Raw genomic sequence first — 25,724 nt, 5'->3', positions numbered from 1 at the left:
AAAAAAAAAGAGATGTTAGACAGAATGTCCCGGCTCCCCTAGACCAAAAAATAAAATAAAAAAACATCACAAAAGTAGCCCATACAATTTGTGTGGTATATTTTTTTTCTGTTTTGGAATTTGGCAGTCCCTATAGTCGCCATATGATTTCATTTTATGGAAAAGACCAGCTTAGATTTTCTGTAAAAATCTCTTATTTATCTCCATGAAAGAAAGAAGCATTTTACAGAATCGTTATACTGTATGTATTTTAATAATTACTTCGACTGTCTTTGAAATATGGTTAAAATTACTGCTGAATGAACTGACAAGCATTTATGGAAAACTAATGTAATTTCTATTGAAACTTGTGTCATGTATTTAAATGTACTTGTAATTATACATTTGTAATGACAAATGTGCAATTTAATACATTTGTGTTAACTTTAAGTATAATATCAAATATAACACTACAGATGAAATGATATATAATTATAATATGTAGATAGGCCGCCAGACAGACAGACAGACAGACAGACAGACAGACAGACAGACAGACAGACAGACAGACAGACAGACAGACAGACAGACAGACAGACAGACAGACAGATAGATAGATAGATAGATAGATAGATAGATAGATAGATAGATAGATAGATAGATAGATAGATAGATAGATAGATAGATAGATAGATAGATAGATAGATAGATAGATAGATAGATAATCTTATTATGGATATGTTTTAAGAGAAACACAAATAAACATAAAAATAAGTATAAATAAAAATAGAAACGTAGATGAAAAGTAGATATGAATAGAAAAGTAAAGTAAAAATGACTGAATCATCCAATTATTCTTTTAAAGGGTCCAATTTTGATTCATGGGGATGTCAAAAGTTGACAGTTAACACTTGGGTAAGTGAATTTTAGTTGCACTGTCTATGGAAGATCATTTTTTAAATAGTGTCGATAATACTCCCAGAACTAAATATTGGAATGACTACATATACAACTTTCAAAACTAGAGACCCAGGAAGCACAAGAGTGCGCTGTTATGGCAGGATACAGATAACAGAAAGTCAAAGAGCCCATTCTTCAAGGCCATCTTGTGGTGGAATCATGTCAAAGCACGAAACTAGTTCAGAGAGGCTTATACTGAATATTTCTCAAGCATTATCAGTAATCATACATAACATTTTGTGATTCATATAGGGAGACTGGGTTAGATTAAAGTTTTTTTATTTTTTTATTTGACTGAATTTCATAGGGTAAATTCATTTTTGAAATCTCATTTCTGTTTAGGCACATCATATAGCCTAATTATAGTGAACAATAGTATTTAATCAATTTTAATTAATAAAATAATAACATAAAACATGATATAACTTGCTTCAATCTGATATTAGTAAAAAAATACCCTTACTTCATCTTCATTTACAAAGATGTCTTTTGTTTGCTAATAAGGTTTTATTGTATTCACTTGTTCAGTCAAACAGCTATTACATAATACAATGATTTTTGTTTGAAATATTAGAATAGAGAACACAAAAAGTACAGAATTCATAAATAATAATAATAAAACAATAACAACAATATTATTATTATTATTATTATTATTATTATTATTATTATTATTAATAATAATAATAATAATAATAATAATAATAATAATAATAATAATAATAATAATAATAATAATAATAATAATAATAATAAAATACACACGCACGCACACAAAACAGATTTAAAATTAAAACATTCCTGCAATTGGACTTTTGCTTTGTTTCCGCAAGCGACAACATCCGCACATGACTGGTCCCTTATTCTGTGTGAGAATATTATGTTATACTTTTGTGGATGTATATCTCTCAGTTTGAATTTCGTAACTGCATTACGCTCATGTTCAAAGCTCTCATGGAACAGAAACAACTCCACAAAGACTTTTATTTTGTAACTGTGGGAAACAGGAAATCTGTCACACAGCAGCATCAACATCCATAACTACCCTTACTGTCTATGATAACTACCGTATGAATGGAGCGTTTCTGTGGGGTGTTATTGTATATACTAGGCCCTTTCACTTGCTATATGTTTTCTTTAATAACTGCCAATACAGCACTTCCATGTGCAAATAACTAAAATAAAGATGAAAAGCTTGATTTGAACCACATTATTATCTAGTGGATTTATCAGTTATTCAATATTTCAATGTAACTTTTTCAGTCAGAAGAGAACTTGATCAAAACGCTCCTTTGTATCACACTGCCTGTAAGCTCGATTACGATGGGTGTTGTTGATATGACTCATTAAAAAAGCACACTTTTTTGTCCCCCTTTTATCTTGTTCCAAAGCATAGTCAGAGGTCAAGAGTGCATCTTCTGCGGTGTCTAGATGAGCTCATACAGGCCACACACCCACCTCTTACTTCCTGCATGATTTCTCACGCTCTTCCCACTATTCTAGTGATTCTTTATTCAATTATTTTACTGCATCACAGTAAAAAAAAGGGAAAAAAGTAATATAAATGATTTTATGAGTTTATTTAAATCAGCCTAAATTACAGTGCATAATAACCTTTGAGCTTCAGTCACAATTACCATTGTTTGGTCATTTCAGTTGAAGTTCAGTTCAAATCCAGCCATAAGTTGGTTATGTTAATTTGCCAGGTTGACCAACAGAAAGCTGATTGGTTTGAAGTATGTATGTATGTATGTATGTATGTATGTATGTATGTATGTATGTATGTATGTATGTATGTATGTATGTATGTATGTATGTATGTATGTATGTATGTATGTATGTATGTATGTATGTATGTATGTATGTATGTATGTATGTATGTATGTATGTATGTATGTATGTATGTATGTATGTATGTATGTATGTATGTATGTATGTATGTATGTATGTATGTATGTATGTATGTATGTATGTATGTATGTATGTATGTATGTATGTATGTATGTATGTATGTATGTATGTATGTATGTATGTATGTATGTATGTATGTATGTATGTATGTATGTATGTATGTATGTATGTATGTATGTATGTATGTATGTATGTATGTATGTATGTATGTATGTATGTATGTATGTATGTATGTATGTATGTATGTATGTATGTATGTATGTATGTATGTATGTATGTATGTATGTATGTATGTATGTATGTATGTATGTATGTATGTATGTATGTATGTATGTATGTATGTATGTATATATATAGAAGGCCCTTTCACACCAAAAGTCTCCGGCTAAAGGAAATGCAAACTCATGCCTGTACTGTACAGTAGAGGGCAACTTAAAAATAATACGAAAAAATTTAACACAAATGTGATGTTTATATAAAGTATTTTTTTCTTATTTGTAAGGTTTTATTGGACCATCAAAGGCCAGCAGCAAAGACATTGGTAAATAATGTGAAATTAAAAGCATAAAGTTTATTTGCATAATTTAACAGTTTTTTTTTGTGCTGTTTTTATTCATTTAAGGAATAATGAATCTATTTTTGTGCAAATTAGAGGACTAAATGCTTAAATGTAGTCTAGAACGACAATAACCATCATGTTCACACACAATGCAAAAAACAAAATAACTAGCATTACTAGTTACTTTATAAAAGTAATCTGATTATATAATTTGCGTTATTTGTAATGCTTTACCCCAAACATTAACATTACATCTCTGACAATACAATGTTTCCACCAATTTAACTAATGTGACTTCACCATATACATTTTTTATGAGTTTAATTTAAACTTTACATAGTTGTTGAACTGAACTGAATCAACACTGAACTGGCCTTAGCTGAATAATGACACAATTTACCTTTTTTTTTTTTGACTGATTCACAACAGTATTTGAATTTTGCAACAAAAAAAGTTGGCTCAATAACAACAACAAAAATGATTGCAAGAGTTTGCATATGACAACTTTGAATAAAATTGCATTCAACCAACACACTACTTTGAGTTAGAGTAACTTAATATTTTGTAGCATAAACAAATTTTTTTAAGTTGATTACTAAATTAAGTTAAAGTTGTAGCCCTTGAAATAAAGAATTTGATCTATTTCCATTCAAATCCACAGCTACCACAGCACATACTTAATATATATTATTTAGTGTGTATATATAATGAACAAGTAAGATCTTTCATTAACGCAGTCATTAGAATAAATGTGATGTTTACCTTCATACACATCTACTCTTCAGAACAAAGGTAACCCTTTTTAAAAATGTCAAAGTTAACTGCAATAAACAGATCTTTGCCTCCTTATCCGGTCATATGTAAACCATGCTGGGTACTAGAAAAACACTGCCCAAGTTATCAAGCCAATTTCATTAAGTTCATACAACTTATGAACTTATGAAAAAATCTATTGACAGTCAATTAACACAGAAATTTGATTATAAATTGCACACAATATGAACTCTTTCCCTGCCATTAACAGAAATGTCCAGCTTTCCATGTTTTCACTGCTATTATTGTTCTTGCACATCTTCTGAAAGATTACTGAATCTCCTGATCAAAAGCACATGCGAAGAAGAAGCAGAAAAAAGTAAGCAGATGCTTATGTAAAAATGATGTGATCCTCAACATTAAACAGCATATAAAAAAATCTGCCTGTTACTGAATGAAATTATAGCATAAAAACGCTAGAATAAATTTTGAAAATGGCGAGCTCATCCTCAATATCCAGCGATGTACCTGTACTCAGACAGAGTTCATTAGCCCCCAACCCCCATCCTGTTCCCATGACAACACATGACTGAATGCTTCCTGTCCAGTTGACCAGATGTCAAATCTAAAGGCCTCTAAGGCAGATCTCTGGGACTCCTGCAGTGTTCACATCATGTCTTTGTCGTTAATATAATCATGAAACGACAACATGGAGATTCTTCTCAGAGGTGTTCACAGACGCAGAAACCACTTGTTTCTAAGGCAACACTCATTATGGCTCAATGAATCCATCTGTGACTTTGTTGGGAACAAATTACTGCATAAATTTACTTCAATGTTCTCTTGCTGAATATTTCAGAAAATGAAAGTGCTCCAGGTAACACGGGCTAAAATAAAACCAAAAACACAAACCAAAACATTTTAATTGTTGATATTAATTGTTCTTGAGCAGGGTTATTTTATGGTTAACAAAAACTGAACAAAGAGCCATAAAAAACATTTTTCTTCCTTGAAATATATATTTGTTAAACATTATCTAAAAAAAAAAAAAAACTGTCAAAGTGCTGTCAAAATGATTGATCACAATAATTGCATCTAACAAATGTGTATGTGTGTGTGTGTGTGTGTGCGTGTGTGTGTGTGTGTGTGTGTGTGTGTGTGTGTGTGTGTGTGTGTAAAATATACAAACACATATATTAACAAACTTTTCCCTTATGAAAGGAAAATATATTTACCAATATATTACTTGAAATATATTATAATATATTGTAAATACATGGAATAATATATTGATGGTATTATACAATATATTATATATTCATGTAATATATTGCAAAATATACAAATGATTACCGCTTTCAATATCTTGTAATATATTGGAAAATATAAATATTAAATCCCATATATGAGAATATATTGCCTGATGTATTACATGATATTTTCCAATATACTGCAATATATTTTTGTTAGATTTATCAATTTTATAGCACTAAAAAAAACTGTTATAGTATCTCAGTGGTATTATTGTACCACTGAGATACTATAATAGTTTTTTTTAGTGCTATCAAATTGATAAATCTAACATAACCACTGTTCTTTGAGCTGGCACAAAAACTTAAAAATATATTCCATGCTGACTGACTCAGGGAAAGAAATTCAGTAGCTTGTGATACATTAAGAGGTCTTACTATAGTAATAGCAGACAGTCTTATCTGAAAACCTGAGGTAATGTTTATTTTTATGTCTGTCTCTACTCCAGGGCAGGGTGAAAGACATTACACTTTCTGTTCACCATATTAGGAGCTCATATCACACAGTTGTATAAACAGTGCGTGTGCAGATGTGTCAGGGAGGGAGCTTTATGACTGAGTTAGTATCATGTCAACTCATGCCATATTTTTCCTGGAAAGCCTGGTAGTTAGAGCTTTACTTTAGACTCAGTGGCTGGGATGTCTTCTGTAATGATAAGTTTCTAGAGAAGTCTGCCCTCACAAGAGACGCATTGCTGTTCAGCCGAGTCTATAGTTAAAACCACCAAAACTACAGCCAAAACCATTTACACCAATGTTCTTGTTGCATTCTTTGACATTATTTATTCTCTTTTTTCTTTTGAATCGATTACTGTTATGAGGCAAGCATAACCTCATGATTTGAATTTTTTGTGTGATAGAGAGGTTAGGCTGTATTGGTTAGGCTGATTCATTTGTTTGACACAATATTTGCCTGTTTCAAAATTATAGCCATCTGTCGATAATGCTGTTTCATCTGCTGACTTGCATTCTTGTACAAGTGCTTAAAAACCTACCCACTCACAATCCTTCTTCTTTAGACTGCAAAACAACAGTTAACTGCAGGTGTTGCATGCTGTCAATTACCATTGTAAATCATTTAAACTATAATACATTTATAATGGAAGTTCAAATTCCATTCTTTCTGCTCTAACATAAGTATGTTTGTAACATATTTGCATAATGCCAACCTATGGCCTTCATTGGCTGTCATTGAGTTGACCAATCACAAAAGACTGGACTATCTGATCAATCAGAGCAGAGTAGACCAATACCAACAGACTGAGCCATCTGACCAATCATAGCAGAGTTGATCAATCACAGCAGACTGGGCCATAGAGACAGAGCGACACGCATCATAATCTAAAAGCCACGCCCACCGACAAACCAACCGTCTCCATTGACTTTCTATTGCGGGTAGCGGCCTCCTTGTCATTTCTGAATTATTACTAAAAAACTAACAATGTCTAAAAGCTGATATGTGACAAGGTGTACAGAAAACAATCTAAAAAAAAAAACCAGAACCAAAAACCCAGAAGTTTTTATAAGCTGTTGACCCAAAAAAGAACGTTTAAGGACACAAAAGTGGACACAGGCACTTGAGTCAGAGCGCGACTTGTTATACACTGAGAACTACGCCCACTGGAGGGGAAAGTAATCAGCGACAGGAAATAAAACCTTTCCTGGACCTTTCCTGTAGCTCAACCAGTAGAGCGTGGCGCTAGCAACGCCAAGGTCATGGGTTCGATTCCCAGGGAAAGCAAGAATTGACAAAAAATGTGTACCTTAAAATTTGGATAAAAGTGTCTGCCAAATGCATAAATGTAAATATAATATATAAAACTGACATTTGGATATTTGACAACATGTTTACTGCACACGTAGACATACTGAGTGTCAGGATCCCAAAATTGACCCATTCTTCCCGCTGAAGCTTCATATCTTATTGCATTAATGCACTTTTGTCTCCTTAAACGCTCGTTTTTTGGGATCGACAGCTTATAAGAACGTAGTTATGTGTTTTTTAGCTTGTCTGCTGTACACCTTGTCACTTATCAGCTTTTAGACATTGTTCTGTTTTTTGTTATAAATAAGAAAACATTAGGCGACCGCTTCACGCAATGCAAAGTCAATGAGCGTTGGATTGTCTCTCGGTGTGGGCGTGGCCTAAATACGCTATGTCTCTATATGACCAATCAGAGCAGAGTAGACCAATCACAACAGACTGGACCACCTGACCAATCAGATCCGAGTAGACCAATCACACAATCACAACAGACTGAGTCATCAGACCAATCAGAGCAGAGAGAACAATCACAACAGACTGAACCATCTGACCAATCAGAGCAGAGTAGACCAATCACAACAGACTGAACCATATGACCAATCAGAGCAGAGTAGACCAATCACAACAGACTGGACCATCTGACCAATCAGAGCAGAGTAGACCAATCACAACAGACTGAACCATCTGACTAATCAGAGCAGAGTAGACAATCACAACAGACTGGACCATCTGACCAATCAGAGCAGAGTAGACAATCACAACAGACTGGACCATCTGACCAATCAGAGCAGAGTATCGGCTCTCAGAACTATTTCAGACTAAACTATTTCAGACACTTTGAGAAAAGAGGAGATGCTGGAAAAAAAGTGTTTTTTGACCTTGGATGCTTGTACACCTGTTGCAGGAGACCTATCGAAACAAAATTAGGAACTTTTAAAATAGCACAAAAGAGGCACTTTAACATGTAACGTTTCTTTAACTATGCAGTAAGTTCAGCTCAAAAAAGTACCTTGAGTACCCATTTATTTTGGAGAATCTCCTCTACAGTTTACAGAAATAGCCACCAGCCACTCCCTCAATCTCATACTTCTGCCACAGAGGCGGTTCTATTCCCTCATTCCAGCCGCGGTCCTGACAGAGAGTTTTCTGTGCGAGTCTACCCTGCCCCGTCACCCACACCCACCAGACCAGGAAATATCACCTGCCACCCACAACCAGCACAGCCACATAATCTTCTGAACAGTCGCCCTGTCCATTTGACTAAATTACCCTACCAATGACAGATGGGAGCTCACAGCCCAAGGATGTTTGCTTTTTTTTCAAGTGGCTGTAAGTGAGAGTAAATGCAAATTGTGCTGCAGTTCAATGATGCAAAACGAGTAGAGCAAACCTACAGGAGGCATCTTCTGAAATCTTAAAACGATAATATTGCGTGGAGACCTTTTAATCTGAACTTCTTTGTTTTCAAAATAATAAATACTTGTTAATGCACAGATATACTGTAACTTAAATTACATTACCAAAGAAAGAGGTTCCTTCGTAGAATGACCTATCTTAAAGCCAACGGCATCAACTGTCAAGATTCCAATCTTCTATTTGCCAGTGTCATAACTGATGCAAATTCATTTTAGATATGACACCACTGTGTTTACCTTGGGAAAACTTCAACATCCCAAACCGACATTCTAAGATGACATCCTGTGCAGAGAGGAAGCCCACCTCAGAGTTTTAATAAAATCTAAACAATGGATCGGACGTTAACTTTCCACGGATGACATCACGGAAGGGCAAATCCGCAGTCAACTCAATGATGTAATTCAGACTCATTCCACTCATTACTGTCAAATGAAGTGAAAGAACATCATCCACTTCAATCACACACTAACTGATTACATAATCTGAGGACCAAAAGGTAGCACATAACTTATGTAATATGAGTTTTTCAAAATCCAAACATCTTCCAAACACTCCCACACAACTCACTTGAAATATCTCAATAACAACCGATTCCATCAACACCAGAAAAAGTCCTCAAATTCCATTTCAACCTCTTGAGATAACCAATCTCTCTGGGCAGGTTTAGCTCCTGCTGGTTTGAGCAAACGCTCAGAGGTTTTGAGACATGATGAGAGGAACCAACAGACTATCCAGGCTTTCTTTAATAATAAAAAAAACACATGCTAACACAGTAAACCTCAATTAGGTTAACATAGTTTCCAAGAGCACCAATTTTCACAGAAGTTTTATGTTGGAATATTCCAATGTTCTAACACTTATTGTTGGATTATTTACTGTTCCAGAGCCTTAGCCATGGGAACCTCTGTACCAAATGAATGGAAAAGAATGTGCATTTTATGAACAGGCATGGAAAGCTATTTTATTAGTATATGCTTCTGTGCATCTGTTTCTTGTTTTTGCATATCTTCTTATTAGATTGTAAATCAAATACCCAATGCGCTCCAGTTTTGTTTGTGAATAGATGCAAGGGTATCACTTTATTTTACAGTTTTGTTCCCCATGTTCATACTATAGTAATTGCAATAACTGGGTAATAAATTGGTACAACCCTGAACCTACCCCCTAAACCTAACCTTAACCCATGTTACCTTATATTACCCAGTACTTTGTACACTGTAAGTGCACGCACTGTAAAATAAAGTGCAATCTATTCAAGCATATCACATTGATTAACCTACACTGTAGCCACGGCATCACGTGTTACAGTCCTACCACAGTCTAGGTGGTTTTCTAGCACGTCATGAAGTCATAACGCCTTGTTTTCGAAGCAGCAGCATTGTTGTGATTGTCGAAATATCCTGCTGCAGAGCAATCAACTGAAATGCACATTGGTTTGGCAATGTGTCCCATATGAGGAACCTTAAAATGGCATCTGCAGAGCTTCAGATGCCTCTACCAGATGAGTTTAAAGGAAGCAGCTTTGAAGTTCTCATAATTAAAAGCAAAGCTGAGCAGAAATACAGATCCCACTGAAGTCTGGAGGAAATGACTCTAGTGTTTGGGACAGTGGTTGCTTGCAGTTGTAGGAAATAAACATATAACCCAATGAAACGTCACTTGTTTACTAAAATGAGATTAGTGAAAAGTGTTCTGTAAATACCAAGCGGCAACCTCCCGCGTTCTCTCTTGAAGCCGATAGGAAAGTAATGTAAACTGCAATTCCTCGACTAGCCACTAGGCACAGGCTCCAGAAGGGAGCAAAATCTCATTGAGGTCCAAGATAAAATTCCCAACTTTACAGCCTGGAACAAATTGAGGTTTTGGTCTATACGGCTAATTTTGCCCTTCATGACAACTGTGAGGGGGGGGGGGATTTTTTTTTTATAACTCATTTGTTTACATTTTATAAAGCCTTTAAGTTCTGCATAATTAAGGGCGTGGTTACTTTGAGTGACAGGTGGATAGCCATTTATCCGCCATCTATAGTCATTGCGTCACCTCAGCTCCGCCCACATCCCGCCTTTTTGCCCATTTTCTGTTATCTGGCAGTGACTCATGATGACGTGCTAGCAAGATGGCAATGGTCAGCTCGTCTCTACTTTACGCTTCAAAATGGCTTATCAGAATCCTATGGGTGACGTCACGGACACTACGTCCATATTTTTTTACAGTCTATAGTAAATATTGAATAATCAGAAAAGCATTAATGTACCTGTGAATGGTATCTTCTAGTGTTTTGACGTGAAGTTCATCTTGTTCAACCTGTTTCCTACGACCTTCCTCTTCCTCTTGTGGCACCGCTGGTGTTCCCTGCAGAAGCCATCTCTCCCTCATGGCTTTTGACTGTAAGACAGAAACATGTTCTATGGTCAGGTCATTGATCTAGATCGGATCATGCTTGGCTAGCTACAGAGAAAGTTGTATCCAGGAAACAGAGTGACCAATCCTGAGTGGTAGCGTCACACTATAAGCATTATACTTGCATGGTTGAGCACAGTTAGACCTGATAAAACCTGGAAGCAAGCATTTGTGTACTTCCGTGTCCATAGTAAGAGGGATTTTTGGTTGAATGCCTGAAGCAAGCTCTGTTGTTAACACAAGTTCAAGATTTTATTTTGTGACATACAATACTTTAAAAGCCATCAATCCAAAGTTGCGAATTTGGACAAAATGGGAATATCGCATAAAAAAATTGTCACTTCCTAATAAACTGCTGTTAAATATCACTAAGTAGGAGAAGCCACTGTATATAATAATTGCATCTCAGAGCAAGCAGACAAAAAGTACAAAAAGTTTAGTCCAGTTATGCCGTCCAATTACACAAAGTCAAATAATTTTTTTGATGCGCATCAAGGAATTTAGTCTGTAATATGTTTCTATGGTAGTTTATGCGCATGTTTTCTTATTGGATATAAAAAAATATGGTAACACTATAGAAAGGGGAAGACATATTTACTATTAACTATGACTTTTGCCACAATGAACTCCTAATTTACTGCTTATAAAATATCTTAAACTGTGTTCCAAAGATGAACGGAGGTCTTACGGGTGTGGAACAACATTAGGGTGAGTCATTAATGACATAAATTTCATTTTTGGGTGAGCTAACCCTTTAATAGTTAGTAAGGTACTAATAAGCAACTAGTTAATAGTGAGAACTGAACCGTAAAATAAAGAGTAACACTTTATTTTAAGGTTTAGTTATTAACTATTAACTAGTTGCTTATTAGCATGCATATTACTAGAAAATTGCCTGTTTATTAGTACTTATAAAGCACATATTAATGCCTTGTTCTGCATGATCTTATTTCCCTTAATCCTACCCAATACCTAAACTTAAATACTACAAAAACTACCTTACTAACTATTAATAAGCAGTAAGTTAGGAGTTTATTGAGTCGTAGTTAATAGTTAATATGTGTTCCCCATACTAAAGTGTTACCATAAAGTGTTACCAAATGTGTCAGTCTCAATTGAGTGCATGTTTTTACGCACATTTTTTCGAATTTATTCACTTCTTGGCGTTTCCATCCAACAGTTTTTATGCGATATTCCAAAATGAGCATTAAATAGAAGGATGGAAACCCCACTAGTAATACCCAACTCATGAATTTTTTTAAGCTTTTGTGCGTGAATATGTAAATATGTGTTGCGATGTTTGCCCGATCTCTGCAATTCAGCGCTCCAGAAGTCACATCATGTTTATTTTATACAACACTTTATACAACAGATTGTTTAAAGCAAGCAATGTTAGTGTATCTTTCAATTAGAATTACAATTTCTATTATAAAGCGGAGAGGAGCCACACACCTATTACATCATCACGACAGACCAATGTTAGTTTAAGGGTGTTTACCAGAAAAATCGCTTTGACAAGCTGTAGAAATGAACTTCGCTTTTGTCTAATTTAGTTCTAAATGATGTCATATCAGTTTGTTCTTTGGGTAATATTTTAGGGTCCAATTCTAGCTATTAACATGTTGCTTTTTAACATGCTTATTACTAGGATATCGGCTGTTTATTACTTTAAAGCACATAGTAATGCTTTAATCTGCATGACCATATTCTACATTCTTACCTAAACTTAACAACTACCTCACCTTCTGTTAAATAGCATCAATTAGGGGTTTATCGAGGCAAAAGTCATAGATAATAGTTAGCTAATAGTGAGAATTTATCCCTAATCTAAAGTGTGACCATTCTTTTATTTTACTTGAAGTAAATTGGACTTTTACTGCCTCTTTGTGTTTGTAATGGTACTCAAACTCCAACATGTATATTTTAAATAAAGACTGAAATAATTGCTAGAAATGTAATGGTGGAATACCGTGATTATGAACAAAACATGCAAGAATCATACACTGAAAAGAATCAGAGCTTATTTTCTGTCATAATCCAAAAGTCAAAAGAAAAATGCTATTGGGTTTTTGTTGAGGAAACTAAATGCACCACACCAGGAGAGTAACATCATTTAATAAATGAGTCCAAGTGAGGTGTGAGTTCATCCATCAATTTATATTTAACCAGCATTTTTAACTGCCCTGCTGAAAAAAGAAACAGCCTATGGTGGTTAGCTGTCTCCAAAATCTGAAAAAGGGGTTTAGATGGGCTTGGGAGACTTTCTGACCAATTATTTTGCTTTAAGCCTTTGTAGCAGAGTAGACTGCTACATCTAGAGTATAAAACTGGTTGAATGATCTCTATGGAAGAAAGCAACAGGATCTTTAACCTTTGGGTCGGGTGACACATGGCTATCTCCATCTCTGTGAGCTTCCAAAACCCCACACGAAACCCCCCCTACATTACTCACAAATCTGAGATCAATTCAGTTATAAAATATCAATCCGTACCACACAGTAAACCATATTTAGCACTACAAACCGCTGCTGGTTGAATGTAGCCTAAATGTACCAGCTGAACCTAAAAAAGGATTTTAGTTTATGCTTTAGTCAGCTCATTATTGTGTGGACTGTGGTTTACCAAAGAAAACTCTTTTTATGTGCATTGTTTGACATTTAAGTCCATAATATAAATCTCCTGTGTTGCCACATTCTTATGTAAACTTAAAACATTTAAATTCTGTCCAGCATGAACAGCTGTTGAGGAAGTTACCAGCTGTGGTTGAACTGACTCTAGCTATGTGAGCTATGAGGTCTCTCAGGACCCCTTATGCCAAGTCATCACCTCCACGAAGGTCAACCGCAGGAACTCAGGAACGCTCATGACTGTTTCACAAGCTGCTGAAGGTATGCGGTCTTAGTTTTCAAGACTACCCACATGTTTTAATTCAAAGACTCAAGGCAGTGCTTCTTAAATGTTGTTTAAAACATTACATTTAAACACTCCTTTTCAGATTTTCATAACTTGACAACTGCATTATATTCTTAACGGTTGAAAGCGGTGTTATTTTTTATTACATGACTCTCATTGGTCAATTGCGGCATTCTGCTGTCAAATATATAATGGCTGCTGAATTGTATAATATTAATGATTTAAGAAGCAAGTTCCATAGCTATGCTAGCTTCATTTATTCGGTAAGCAGACATTTAAAGTGTTACTTCAGCGATTAGCATATGGCTTTGTATCAGTAGAAATCCTGGAGTATATTCAAATGATTGTGCTTTCCCCCCTCATATACCCCTGAGACAAGAGATTTATGCATTTTATTTCGGGAAAAATTCCTCCTATGATGCAAATTGACGATATTTGCATCATAGGAGGAATGTTTGGCCAAAGGCTAAAGACTACAGCCAGCAGAGGGAGCCATTTCCGCATGTTTTGAACCCGCACATGGGGGATGGAGATCACACTCAGAGCTCAGCTCACAGCTACAGGCACTCATTTAAACGGAGCTATGGTGACCAATGTAAGTCTTTTAACGTCTCAAATTAATTTCTATGAAAGTTAAGCTTGCAAAGGCATGAACTGAAACGCGCCAGACTGAACTCGCATTGTGAATGGATGCCGCGAGTGTAGTCGCGATTACCTCAGCTCTCATCACAAGAGCTCATCAGCTCATTTATCTGACTCCTGCAGTTAGTGCTCAGTGCTGTGATACTCGCACGGTGACTCACTCATTATATTGAACAGACACGTTCAGTTTTTAATTGTAGTGTCTTCTCCAACTCAGTCACAGTAATCCAGTAGGTGGCTTTGGGAACGGCCTCACAGGGCAGCGAAGCATTCTGGGAATTGTAGTTTTTCATCCCCATGAGACAAAAATTCATTTTCTGTCTTTTCTCACTCTAGAAGTTACCAAATTAAAAAATTAATTTCACATTTCTACTACATTGATGACCCAGTTTAAATACAGATTCATCTTCCCAGCGCTTAAGTATCCCTTTAATAAGCATGATAATGTATTTTCATAAATCCTTACTATTGGTGACGCTTTATGTCTATCTGTGGGTTTAGCTTATATTTAACCAATGAAAAGTATTAAAAAGAGCTTGTGACTAAATGTTGTAACTCCATTAGATCCGTAAACTGTCAATCAAACCTAATAATTCCACCCCACCTCTATCGTGCGTGCATGGAGTGCTGCACGCAGTTTGAAGCATCTCTGCTTGTTTATTTGAATAGTTTACTCAAGAAACACAATATATATATATATATATATATATATTGTGGCAAGGGGGGCGTGGTTCAGCGAGGTCTGCAGCGGGAGAGAGAGCCGCGGGACAAGCGGTACGTGAGTGGGTTGGAAGCAGATTAATAACACCTGTCTCTTGTTCTAGTAATGAGCGCGGAGAGGGGATAAAACAGCAGTGGAACCGGAGATCGGGAAGAGAGAGAACCCGGACGGTTGATGCGAACCCCCACGTTCAGAGACTGACCCTGCGTCCCAATTCGCATACTATCCATCCTAAATAGTATACGAAAATAGAATTAGTATGTCCCAAATCGTAGTATGTTGAAAAGAGTATTCCAAAGATTCCCGGATGGTTTACTATTTCCGGTCCGAATTCACAGTATGGATCGATGGGCACTCTAACGGCTGATATTGCCCACAACCCATTGCGAGTTGGACGAGGATTCGATTAGAACTACAAACGCGGATAAAAAGCGTTAAAAAACTACAAACATGACGGATGTGCGAGTTCGATGGTTAAGTAGAGAAGTTTAGATAAAGGGGTTTGAGTGACCCTATCAATATTTAACCTGACAAAAATATATTTATTCAGTGTTGTCCACATTATATTTCACCTGCAGCAGCATTGTGAACTTTTGTAATGACATTTTTGGCCATTAACTTTTAAATGCATATTCAAAGCAAACACATGAGGAGAGTCTCTGCATTAAAGACCCACAAATGGCAGATCAACGAGCGGCTACATTTCTCTCCGATACGGTAGGAGATTAATCTGAATGTGGAAGATTTGAACTGTGACGAATCTGACGATGATTGACAGGGCAGATAAACGGTGACGGGATGCACGTAACTAAGCGAAAGAGTCCGTTAAAGATGGCGAAGTAGTACGTATGTCCCGAAGCTTGCATACTTTTCTGCTACACACTCAAAAGTATATACTTTTTCTTCACAAAAAGAGTACATACTTTTAGGACGTAGTATAAGTAGGCGAATTGGGACGCAGCAGCAGAAACCGGAACCCGGAAGTGCCGACCCGGAAGTGATCGAGAGATCGTGTTATGAGATTTCACACTTGACTGTGTGTGTTGACAAAGTTTATTGAGAAAATAAAGAGCAAGCATCAACCGTCCAGCCGACCCCTTGTCCTCTTCCTTCCTCCTTATATCGAACTTTACTACATATATATATATATATATAGAGAGAGAGAGAGAGAGAGAGAGAGAGAGAGAGAGAGAGAGAGACTAATGAGAGATTTTTTGAATTTTTAACAAAACATTTATTTTACAATTCCTATTAATTACAACACATTTCCAACAACAATAAACATCACATTAGTGATACTTATTGTAACATAAAAGAAAAAGTTAAAACATCATCTACAACCAAACAAACTGCATCATTGTAACACCACTGATTTGAAAAAAAACGTCAAATTCTTCATCATCTTATAAAAATTAAAATCAATCCACACTCTTGATTTTATCTTGTTTTTTAAAATAGACACAACTTCACATCATTCTAACCCTTCAATTTCGTTCTTCCTGCTTAAATATATTGCCATTTTTGCTTCACCTATAATGAAATTTAAAAGTTGACATTTTATTCTGTTTTTTGCTACATACCGGTAACCAAGAATAAAACTCTGAACAGTAAAATTTTCATTTAACTTGTTAAACAACAATTTAAGAAAATCAAACAAATAAACCAACCTTGAACACTCCATGAAACAATGAAAGATTGTCTCCCTTTCTTTACAAAAAGGACACCCATTAGATACATTAGGATTAATAACACTTATAAAAGCATTGACAGCAACTGCCCCGTGTAGAGAGAGAGAGAGAGAGAGAGAGAGAGAGAGAGAGAGAGAGAGAGAGAGACTAATGTTTTATGTATTCAAGGAGCGGAGAAGAGTGTCTTGCAGTCTATCGTTGGGTCATAGCCAGCAATTTGATGAAAACCTAACACTTTCTGTCTCAGATGCAGCCCTTCTAGTGATGAAAAAAGTACTTATGTCTTAAATTCTCAGAAATGTGCAGGTTACAAACCTCTTAACTCCATTTTAGCTTGTTTTTGTAAAATCTTAATAATATAATAACACACATATATATATATATATATATATATATGCAACTTTTCAAATGTAAGAAATGTAAAATGCACTGTATTTCTTTATATATATATATATATATATATATATATATATATATATATATATATATATATATATATATATATATATATATATATATATATTATATATATATATATATATATATATATATATATATATATATATATATATATATATATATATATATATATATATATATATATATATATATATATATATAAAGAAATACAGTGCATTTTACATTTCTTACATTTGAAAAGTTGCAGTTTTGGAGATAGAAGTTTTATGCCCGTCAGCAATCACAGGCCCCGATCACACAGAACGTGTTTTGCAGGTTCGAAAACATGAGGCTTTTTAATTTAGAAAAAGCAGTTGCTAGGATTTTTATGTTGCTAGGAAACCCCTCAAACAGCTGTCCTGTCAGTCTAATCAAGGTTTGATTGGTTTGGTCTGATTGGTCAGATGGCCAGTGCTGCGTTCCACTCCACTTTAAGACACCCACTTGCGAACTTCCCTAAGCACTTCCCTTGGGGGAATCCCCACCGCCATTTCGGGAAGTGAATAAGGTAAGTTTATATCGACAGACCCTTGCTCCCTCGATTTTGACCGAGTGAGCGAGTCTACTTCATATGTACACTTCAGGCAGCTTCATATACCACAATGCAATGCGATTGTGACGTCACCACATATTGCGTTGAATTTACCCCACCACAAACAACTCTATGATATTTTTAAAAACATTTAAAACAACCCAAACACATCCATATACATATAGAATGCTGCATTAAACAATTTCGTACAGGAAAAAATCAACTGCATACTGGATTCCAAGGATTGGTCAGACGGCACATTTACTAGAAACCTGCATAAATCAGAGCAGAGAGGGAACTACAATCCCATGCAACTTTATGAATGACATAATTTAATTAAACAAACTATTGTTTTAAAGACATTAATTTCAGTTATTTGGTCTAACTTTGATCAATTATGCTATAATGAATGGGATTTTTAGTTCTGGAACCCAACTGTTGCACAGTTCTAAAAATCAACAATTATATAGTATATATTTATAATGAATGTTTTGTTTAGTATCTTCACATAATACTTTTTTGTCCTTATGTTTAGAATTTCACATAGAGTTGTATCCCTCTATGAGAAAATAAACTGCAATACAAATCCTTCTGATGGCTCTCACAAAATCGAAGCATTCATCACAGGCATTGCCGCTGTACTTTCCGATGAGAACTTGCTTCAGAATCTGATTACACCCACTACTAAACAAACATCTCTCTTCCTGGATATGCTCCTCTTTCTCAGACAAGTCTTCTCTTTAAATTCAGCTTTTTGGAAAAACAGTCATTTCCCTTTCATTACAATACACATTCTCACTATAGCTGTGAAGATCACACATCATTTGCAAGCTATAGCTAATCATCAGGGCTCTTTAGCGGTTGTGTTCTTCATGAAACATATTCACAATAAGCCATCAACAGTTATCTTTCAGTCTCTCTGTGATCTTTGTAAAAGTCTCTACTAGAGCATTATCAGATCTTTGGTTCCTTTCCCTCAAGTCCTCTCCTGAGTCCTAGACAAAATCTCTTTCATGAATGACTTTAAACTGATGTTGATTTGTTTTTTTGTTTGTATAAACTAACTCCCATACAATTCGGGTGATAACACTACAGAGCAATTCTCTGTAAATGAAGCAAAACTCTGGCTATCTGATAACTCAATGTGCTCAGTGTTGCAAGAGTCATGTTGGTCTGACTCGACTCCAGCAGAGAGAAAAGATTATTGTTAAGACAAAAAAGCAAGGATTTCTTATCTAAGATTTCTAACCCCAAATTTAATTCCACATCCTCCCCTTATATTATTTAGGTCTAATCAGTATGTGTGTATCATTAAAGTAGTCGCATTAGCTGTTAGCTAGGTAATGATTCAGCTGAAAGCAAAGCCAGACATTCACTATATATCCATCCACCTATTTTTATGCAAATTTAAGGATAAAACAGCGCTGGATGGAAACACACACAGATGATTCTGTGGTGAAGTAAATACTTTAGAAAAAACAAATGTACACTGTAAAAAAAAAAAGGCAAATTTTGAACTTTTGCAGTACAATCAACTTGGATGTTTAAGTTAATTCAACTTAAGTTATGTTAAACTGACTTTAAAAAATGAGTTACATCTTGTATAACTAATAAAAACAAGTTTAACATTTCTTAACTTATTTTGATGAGTTAAAACAAAGTAAAAACATATGTTGTCATAACTTATTGAACATATATTTTTTTTACAGTGTAATTTCTGCCTGAATAAGTTAGATCAGGAAAGAAAAAGAAAAAAAGTAAATTCTATATTATTACGCAATTCAAGCTTGTAGAAATTAAAAAATAAATATCAACGTTATAAAATTACATAAAATCTACTCAACTTTCTGATATTAGTCTTACCATCATACACTGTAAAAAAATATTTAGAAAAAAAGTTACCTGGTTGCCTTAAAATGTTGAGTTCATTGAAATTAAAATTTAGAGTTAATATAATGAACATGTTTTGAGATTCGACAACAAAAAAAGATTTTGTAACTATATTGGGTAATTTTGTGTCTTTTTTCTGATTACGCAGTGAAACATGCCAAATAGTGCTATTTTCATGATTTAATTACATTTTGTATGTGGTTCAGATACAATAATATTTTGAGTTTCTATTTATTAAACAAATGTCCTTCATTGTATCAACTCAAATTTTTAATTTCAATAAACTCAAAATTTTAAGGCAGCCAGGTTACTTACATTTTTAAGATAAACCAACAAAAACCAACAATAATAATAAAAAAAAAAAAAGTAAACTTTTTTTGCAGTGTACAGACTGCATTTTTTCCCCCATGTTAAATGGCTTTATCATTGCTTTTGTAGCAACTTTGTGCTTTGTGACATTTGGAGTTACATCTTTTTTTTACTCATAATGAAACATTCACACTCAAAAATGATCCAACGAGTTACCGTTATTGTATATTGAGCACAAAGTATTGAATACCAAATATTTAAGGTCTGTTCGGGTGGGTACTGCATTACTTCTATTATGTAGATATGCTGTCTATACAATTATCTACTGTATTATTTAATAGAATGGCTTTATTCAGTGTTGAATGTATGATTAAAATGTACTTGAAGTATTGAGTATTTCAAAGTAGAAATTAATCAACAAATTTTAACTGGACAAGTTATATTTACTTAGTATTCTTTGTTAATTTTACTTAACTTAGTTAAGTAGATTGTACTTAATTCCATTTTTCATGCACATAAATTCTAAACGTGCATTCAATAATGTGTGCTCAATTGAGTTGGATTTTTTTTATCAGACAAGAAGACAAGTTGACTTAATTTAACTTACAGGTGAGGAAACCCGTTGCCTTAAAAATGATAAAAAATTAACTGCAAATTGAAAAATGAAGTTATGTGAACTTGATAATGAACTTGAATAACTTAATATTTTTCAATTATGCAAGAAGTTAATTTACTTAATAATTGTATGGCAATTCCTAACTTTTTTTAAACTGATCACTTTTTACAGTGTACATAAACTACAATGGAAACACTTTTACTGAATAAATTCCTCGAGGCACAAAGTCATGTGACCTTGCTTCAACAGATCATGTGATCAGAAAATGGCAGAGAGCGAGAAGTTTGTTTAGATGGACGATGAGGCCCTGAACATTCTTAAATATCCTTTTTGAAAAAGAAGTGAGTTCTTGATGGAAAACACCAACAAAATGCACAGATTTTACAGGAACTGCAAGTTGAGATGATCCTTATTCGATAAACCACGCATCTGCTTCCACCCGCAAGATGACATGACAGCGTTTATTGTGTTTCATGTAGTTGCAGCTCATTTATGATGGAGGAAAAAGAGTCACAGTTCCCAGATTTCAGCAACTTCCATTTTTATTACAGATATTTTGCTCCAATTTCCCAGGAAGTGACGATTTTGAACACGGGATTGAAACATAGCTACTGATTGACTTTTGCCTTTGTCTGCTGTAAGAGTCACGATCAATCTGAGTCAAGCAATTATGAGAAATGTGATATGCTACCCAGAGATACAAAATGTAATGGCATCTGCAGAAGCTTCTTTTCTGCAAGTTAAGTTTCAGGCAAGCTCAAATTCAGAAAACCACTTCAAACAAGCACATGGACCAAATTCTTGATGTCAAATGGACTCAAGTGAATAAATGGTCCACGTTGACATTAAACTATAAGACAACTTTGGAGATTGCAATGCATTGATATGTAAACATAGGAAAACATATTGAACGCTGACATATCATTCATAGATTTTCTGGTGCAAGGTCAGACTTTCAGAGATGATATAAAGAGATTTTTTACCTTGAAATGTTGAAGTTGTAGAACAAGTTCATCGAGTTGTCTTCTTTTGTCCTCTATTTCGGCTTGTCTTTTCCGTTTTTCCTGAAAATATAATGAGATATTGTGTTAAACTATTGAGAGAAGCATCATTTAAAAGAGTCATTTCAATCTGAAATAATTCATTTTGTGTGACAATAACACACGTGCATGCAGTGTGTTTCAAATTATATTAATGCATTATTTTTAGCTTGTTTGAAAGTAATGCAATCTAAAATTATCTCCAGGGTTTATATCAAGGAAGATGTTTGAGCTTTGTGATATTTACTAAGGAAAGCATAACTTATCTATTTATAGCTAAATACTTGTTTGTTTCACTGTAAATGACAAATGACAAAAAACAGGAAGTCATCCATTTCCATTTGTGAGCTGCACTGGGCCAAAATAATTGTTTAGATTGTTTAACTTGGCATGCAGTGAAAGTCTGATTGAAAATGACTGATATGCAAAAAATTTGTCCATGGTGTAATTTAACCATATCACATCATAACCTCACATGTTTTTGATCCTTTCTGTGGGTGATCTACTTCTTATTCGCTTTACATGATAGTAGAAGAAAACCGAGCCACATATGTAGGTTATTCAGGTTCTTGAGCATGTTCAAATATCTTGGCTCGCTTTGACACCATTTCACGAGCACATTCCAGCGCAGAGCTCTGCTGCAGTAAGTATGCGCTCTCTTGTGAGTGAGTCTCCACAGAGGGAAAACTGATATCTTATCCAGATGTGAACAAATGTGCCTCTAAAAATGGTCCTTACATATCCGTCAGAGAATGATGCCACTGGATTTTACATGAAAGCTACTGGAAATGGCTTACAAAGTTTTTTATGTCTTCTTTTAAAAGTTGAGTAGTATGCTAACTAAGACATAATCCCTGCTTTTGACATGTCGAGAGAGAGAAAATAAGAGAAAGACCTGACTACCTCCAGAGTAATTGAAAGAATTATTTGTAAGACTGCTAAAGTTTGCACGTATGTGACTTGCTTCTAACTTTCTGCAAATTAATTTGAAGTGGTATTCATATATCTCTGTTTATTTGAACAAATATGGAAATATCAACCAAATCTCCCCCAAAATTGCACATATCACTATATTGCCAACAGTTTTTTGGACATTTGCCTTTACATGCACGTGCACTTTAATGACATCCCATTCTTATTCTGTAGGGTTTAATATGTATTTGGCCCACCCTTTATAGCTTCAACTTTTCTGGGAAGGCTTTCCACAAGGTTTAGGAGTGTGTTTATGGGAATTTTTGACCATTCTTCTAGAAGCGCATTTGTGAGGTCAGGCACTGATGTTGGATTAGAAAGCCTGGCTCTCAGTCTCTGCTCTAATTCATCCCAAAAGTGTTCTATCAGGTTGAGTCAGGACTCTGTGCAGGTCAGTCAAGTTCCTCCACACCAAACTCGCTCATCCATGTCTTTATGGACATTGCTTTGTGCACTGGTGCGCAGTCAAGTTAGATCAAGAAGGGGCCCTCCCCAAACTGTTCCCACAAAGTTGGGAGCATGAAATTATCCAAAATGTCTTTGTATGCTGAAACAAATCGAGTGCCTTTCACTAGAACTAAGGGGCCAAGCTCAACCCCTGAAAAACAATCCCACACCATATTACCCCCGCACCAAACTTTACACTTGCCTCAATGCAGTCAGTCAAGTACAGTTCTCCTGGCAACCAGCCAAACCCAGACCTGTCCATCGGATTGTCAGACAGAGAAGCATGATTCATCACTCCAGAGAACATGTCTCCGCTGCTCCAGTCCAGTGGTGACGTTCTTTACACCACTGCATCCAACGCTGCTTGGCCATGGAAACTAATTCTATGAAGCTCTCTACGCACTGTTCTTGAGCTAATCTGAAGGCCACAGAAAGATTTGAGGTCTGTAGCAATTGACTGCATGAAGTTGACTTCTGCGCACTGTGCATGCGCTGACCATGCTCTGTGATTTTACGTGGCCTACCTTTCGTGGCTGTTGTTCCCAATTGCTTCCACTTTGTTATAGTACCACAAACAGTTGACCATGGAATTTTTAGTAGTGAGGAAAATCTAACCTTGAAACCCCCTTAAACCTGACCTTTACCCATGTAGTTACCTTATTACTTTAAGTACTTTCTTGGGTAACTACACTGTAAGTCCATGTAAGTAGGGTAACACCCAAAACTCGGTTAGCAGGTTTGATTGACAACATTTAGAACATTTCAACTGTTGGCTAAAATGAAAACATTAAACGTGCAAATGTAGATTCAAAACAGTCATACAATAAACCTCAAAATTGTTTATTTATGTACTGTATGCATTTTAAATATCATGGTTCTGTCCGCTGATGATTCTTTAATGTGCATCACAACAACATAAACTCTGAATCTATGCAAGCAATTTCTCATGTGACCGCAAGGCTGTAATTACACCGGCAGTGCATTCGTCACCGGTTACATGCCCTACAGACTGGCACGACACTTCACGCCCCTCTCATCTGGGGAGAATACTAAAGCCAGATCTATTTCACACCAAGAATGCTGACACATACCAGAGCTCAGAGTAACATACAGAAATAGGCCAGCAGCAAGAGACCTTCCTCAGACACGTAATCTGTGGCCCAATCATCTTGAAATATCACTCACACGGAGGCTAATTTCCAGACAGACCGTAGCATCTATAAAGAATTCGGTATGTGAGTTGAGTATGAAAACAGGTAATAAAAATGCTCAGTTGTGACGTTAAGCCTGTCGGGCTGGTGAGACCCAAACAATGAGGATTTGTTTCCCAGCTCAAATGGAAAACATCTGCATGGCAGTAGTAAAGCCACCCCCTCCATTTTGACTGATGGCATCAAGCCTCAAAGACCAAACACCCCAGGGCCTCTCTTGAGTTCATTAGCTTTTCTTAAGCTACAGAGAGAATATAAGACATTTCTGGAGACCTAAAACAAACAACTGCAAATCAACATTTACACAACAATGGCATTTTGGGGGCATTAAATGCAAACTTTTGAAAACTGGTTTCAAAGTGCAAGTTTTTGAAAACGACAGCGTTATTGTCTCAATATAAACTATATAAAAATACAAAAACGCATGACGCAAAAAAACAAAGGAAAAACGTTTCCCTTTTTAGTACATTGTTGTTGTGTAAACAGAAATTTCAGCTAAATTGAACTTATAATTACAAAAAACACATTGAATTAAACAACATTTTGAAGCAGAAATTTTGAAAAATATGTTTCTTGTAAAACATAATATAATTGAAATAATCTTTAGCTTTTTTAAATTACACTGTATTTTAAGGCGTCACAATAAGTAACATAATTAATAATGTATGTGAATAATGTTATAAATACTTATATAGTTATGCATATAAATAATGTTAGTAATGTATTAACTACTTAACTCTTTTGACATTTTGGATATCTTCAAGACAGTGCTGAATGTAAAGCTAAAGCAGCAACAGCAGTTTTTTAATATTCTAAATTTGTTTATTTCTTTAACGAAACATTTGAACAAATAAGAAATGTTCGTCAACAACCTTTTTTCCATCACTAAGATGAGACGATGACAAGACGATACATTGTGATGCGATTAAACACTGTCTGTTACTATACTGTAACAGTTTCAAAAATCAAAAATCTCTTTAGTTTGTTGACAAATAAACCTAAACATAATCTTGACTGTATTGTTCAACTACATGAATATTGACTATATACATAATATACATAATAGTTTAGAAATATTGAAATTAATTTGAGGAATTTCACTGTTTTAGTTTTAGTGTGTTCATTTATATGATACATTTAATAAATCAGTACAGTAAAATAAAGCATATGAGGTGACATTGACAAAATGACACTCCTGATCAGAATTTTGGAACATAGTCATGATTAAGTC

General features: G+C 35.1%; 1 protein-coding gene across 4 annotated transcripts in view; it reads right to left on the bottom strand.

The window, feature by feature from the left end:
* Positions 1-25,724, bottom strand: part of LOC137062872 (PALM2-AKAP2 fusion protein) — a 172,846-nt gene that overhangs the window by 90,723 nt on the left and 56,399 nt on the right. For all 4 annotated transcript variants that reach the window (XM_067433804.1, XM_067433803.1, XM_067433805.1 and 1 more), the window contains exons 4-5: positions 21,807-21,887; positions 10,908-11,038 (exon numbers count right to left, since the gene is read on the bottom strand). In XM_067433804.1, the coding sequence (XP_067289905.1) occupies positions 10,908-11,038; positions 21,807-21,887 (212 nt within the window). The remainder of the gene's footprint in view (positions 1-10,907; positions 11,039-21,806; positions 21,888-25,724) is intronic.

This window comes from Pseudorasbora parva, chromosome 23 (assembly GCF_024679245.1).
Source record: "Pseudorasbora parva isolate DD20220531a chromosome 23, ASM2467924v1, whole genome shotgun sequence".
NCBI classification, from domain to species: Eukaryota; Metazoa; Chordata; class Actinopteri; order Cypriniformes; family Gobionidae; genus Pseudorasbora; species Pseudorasbora parva.
This window is presented reverse-complemented; position numbering and strand designations above follow the sequence as displayed.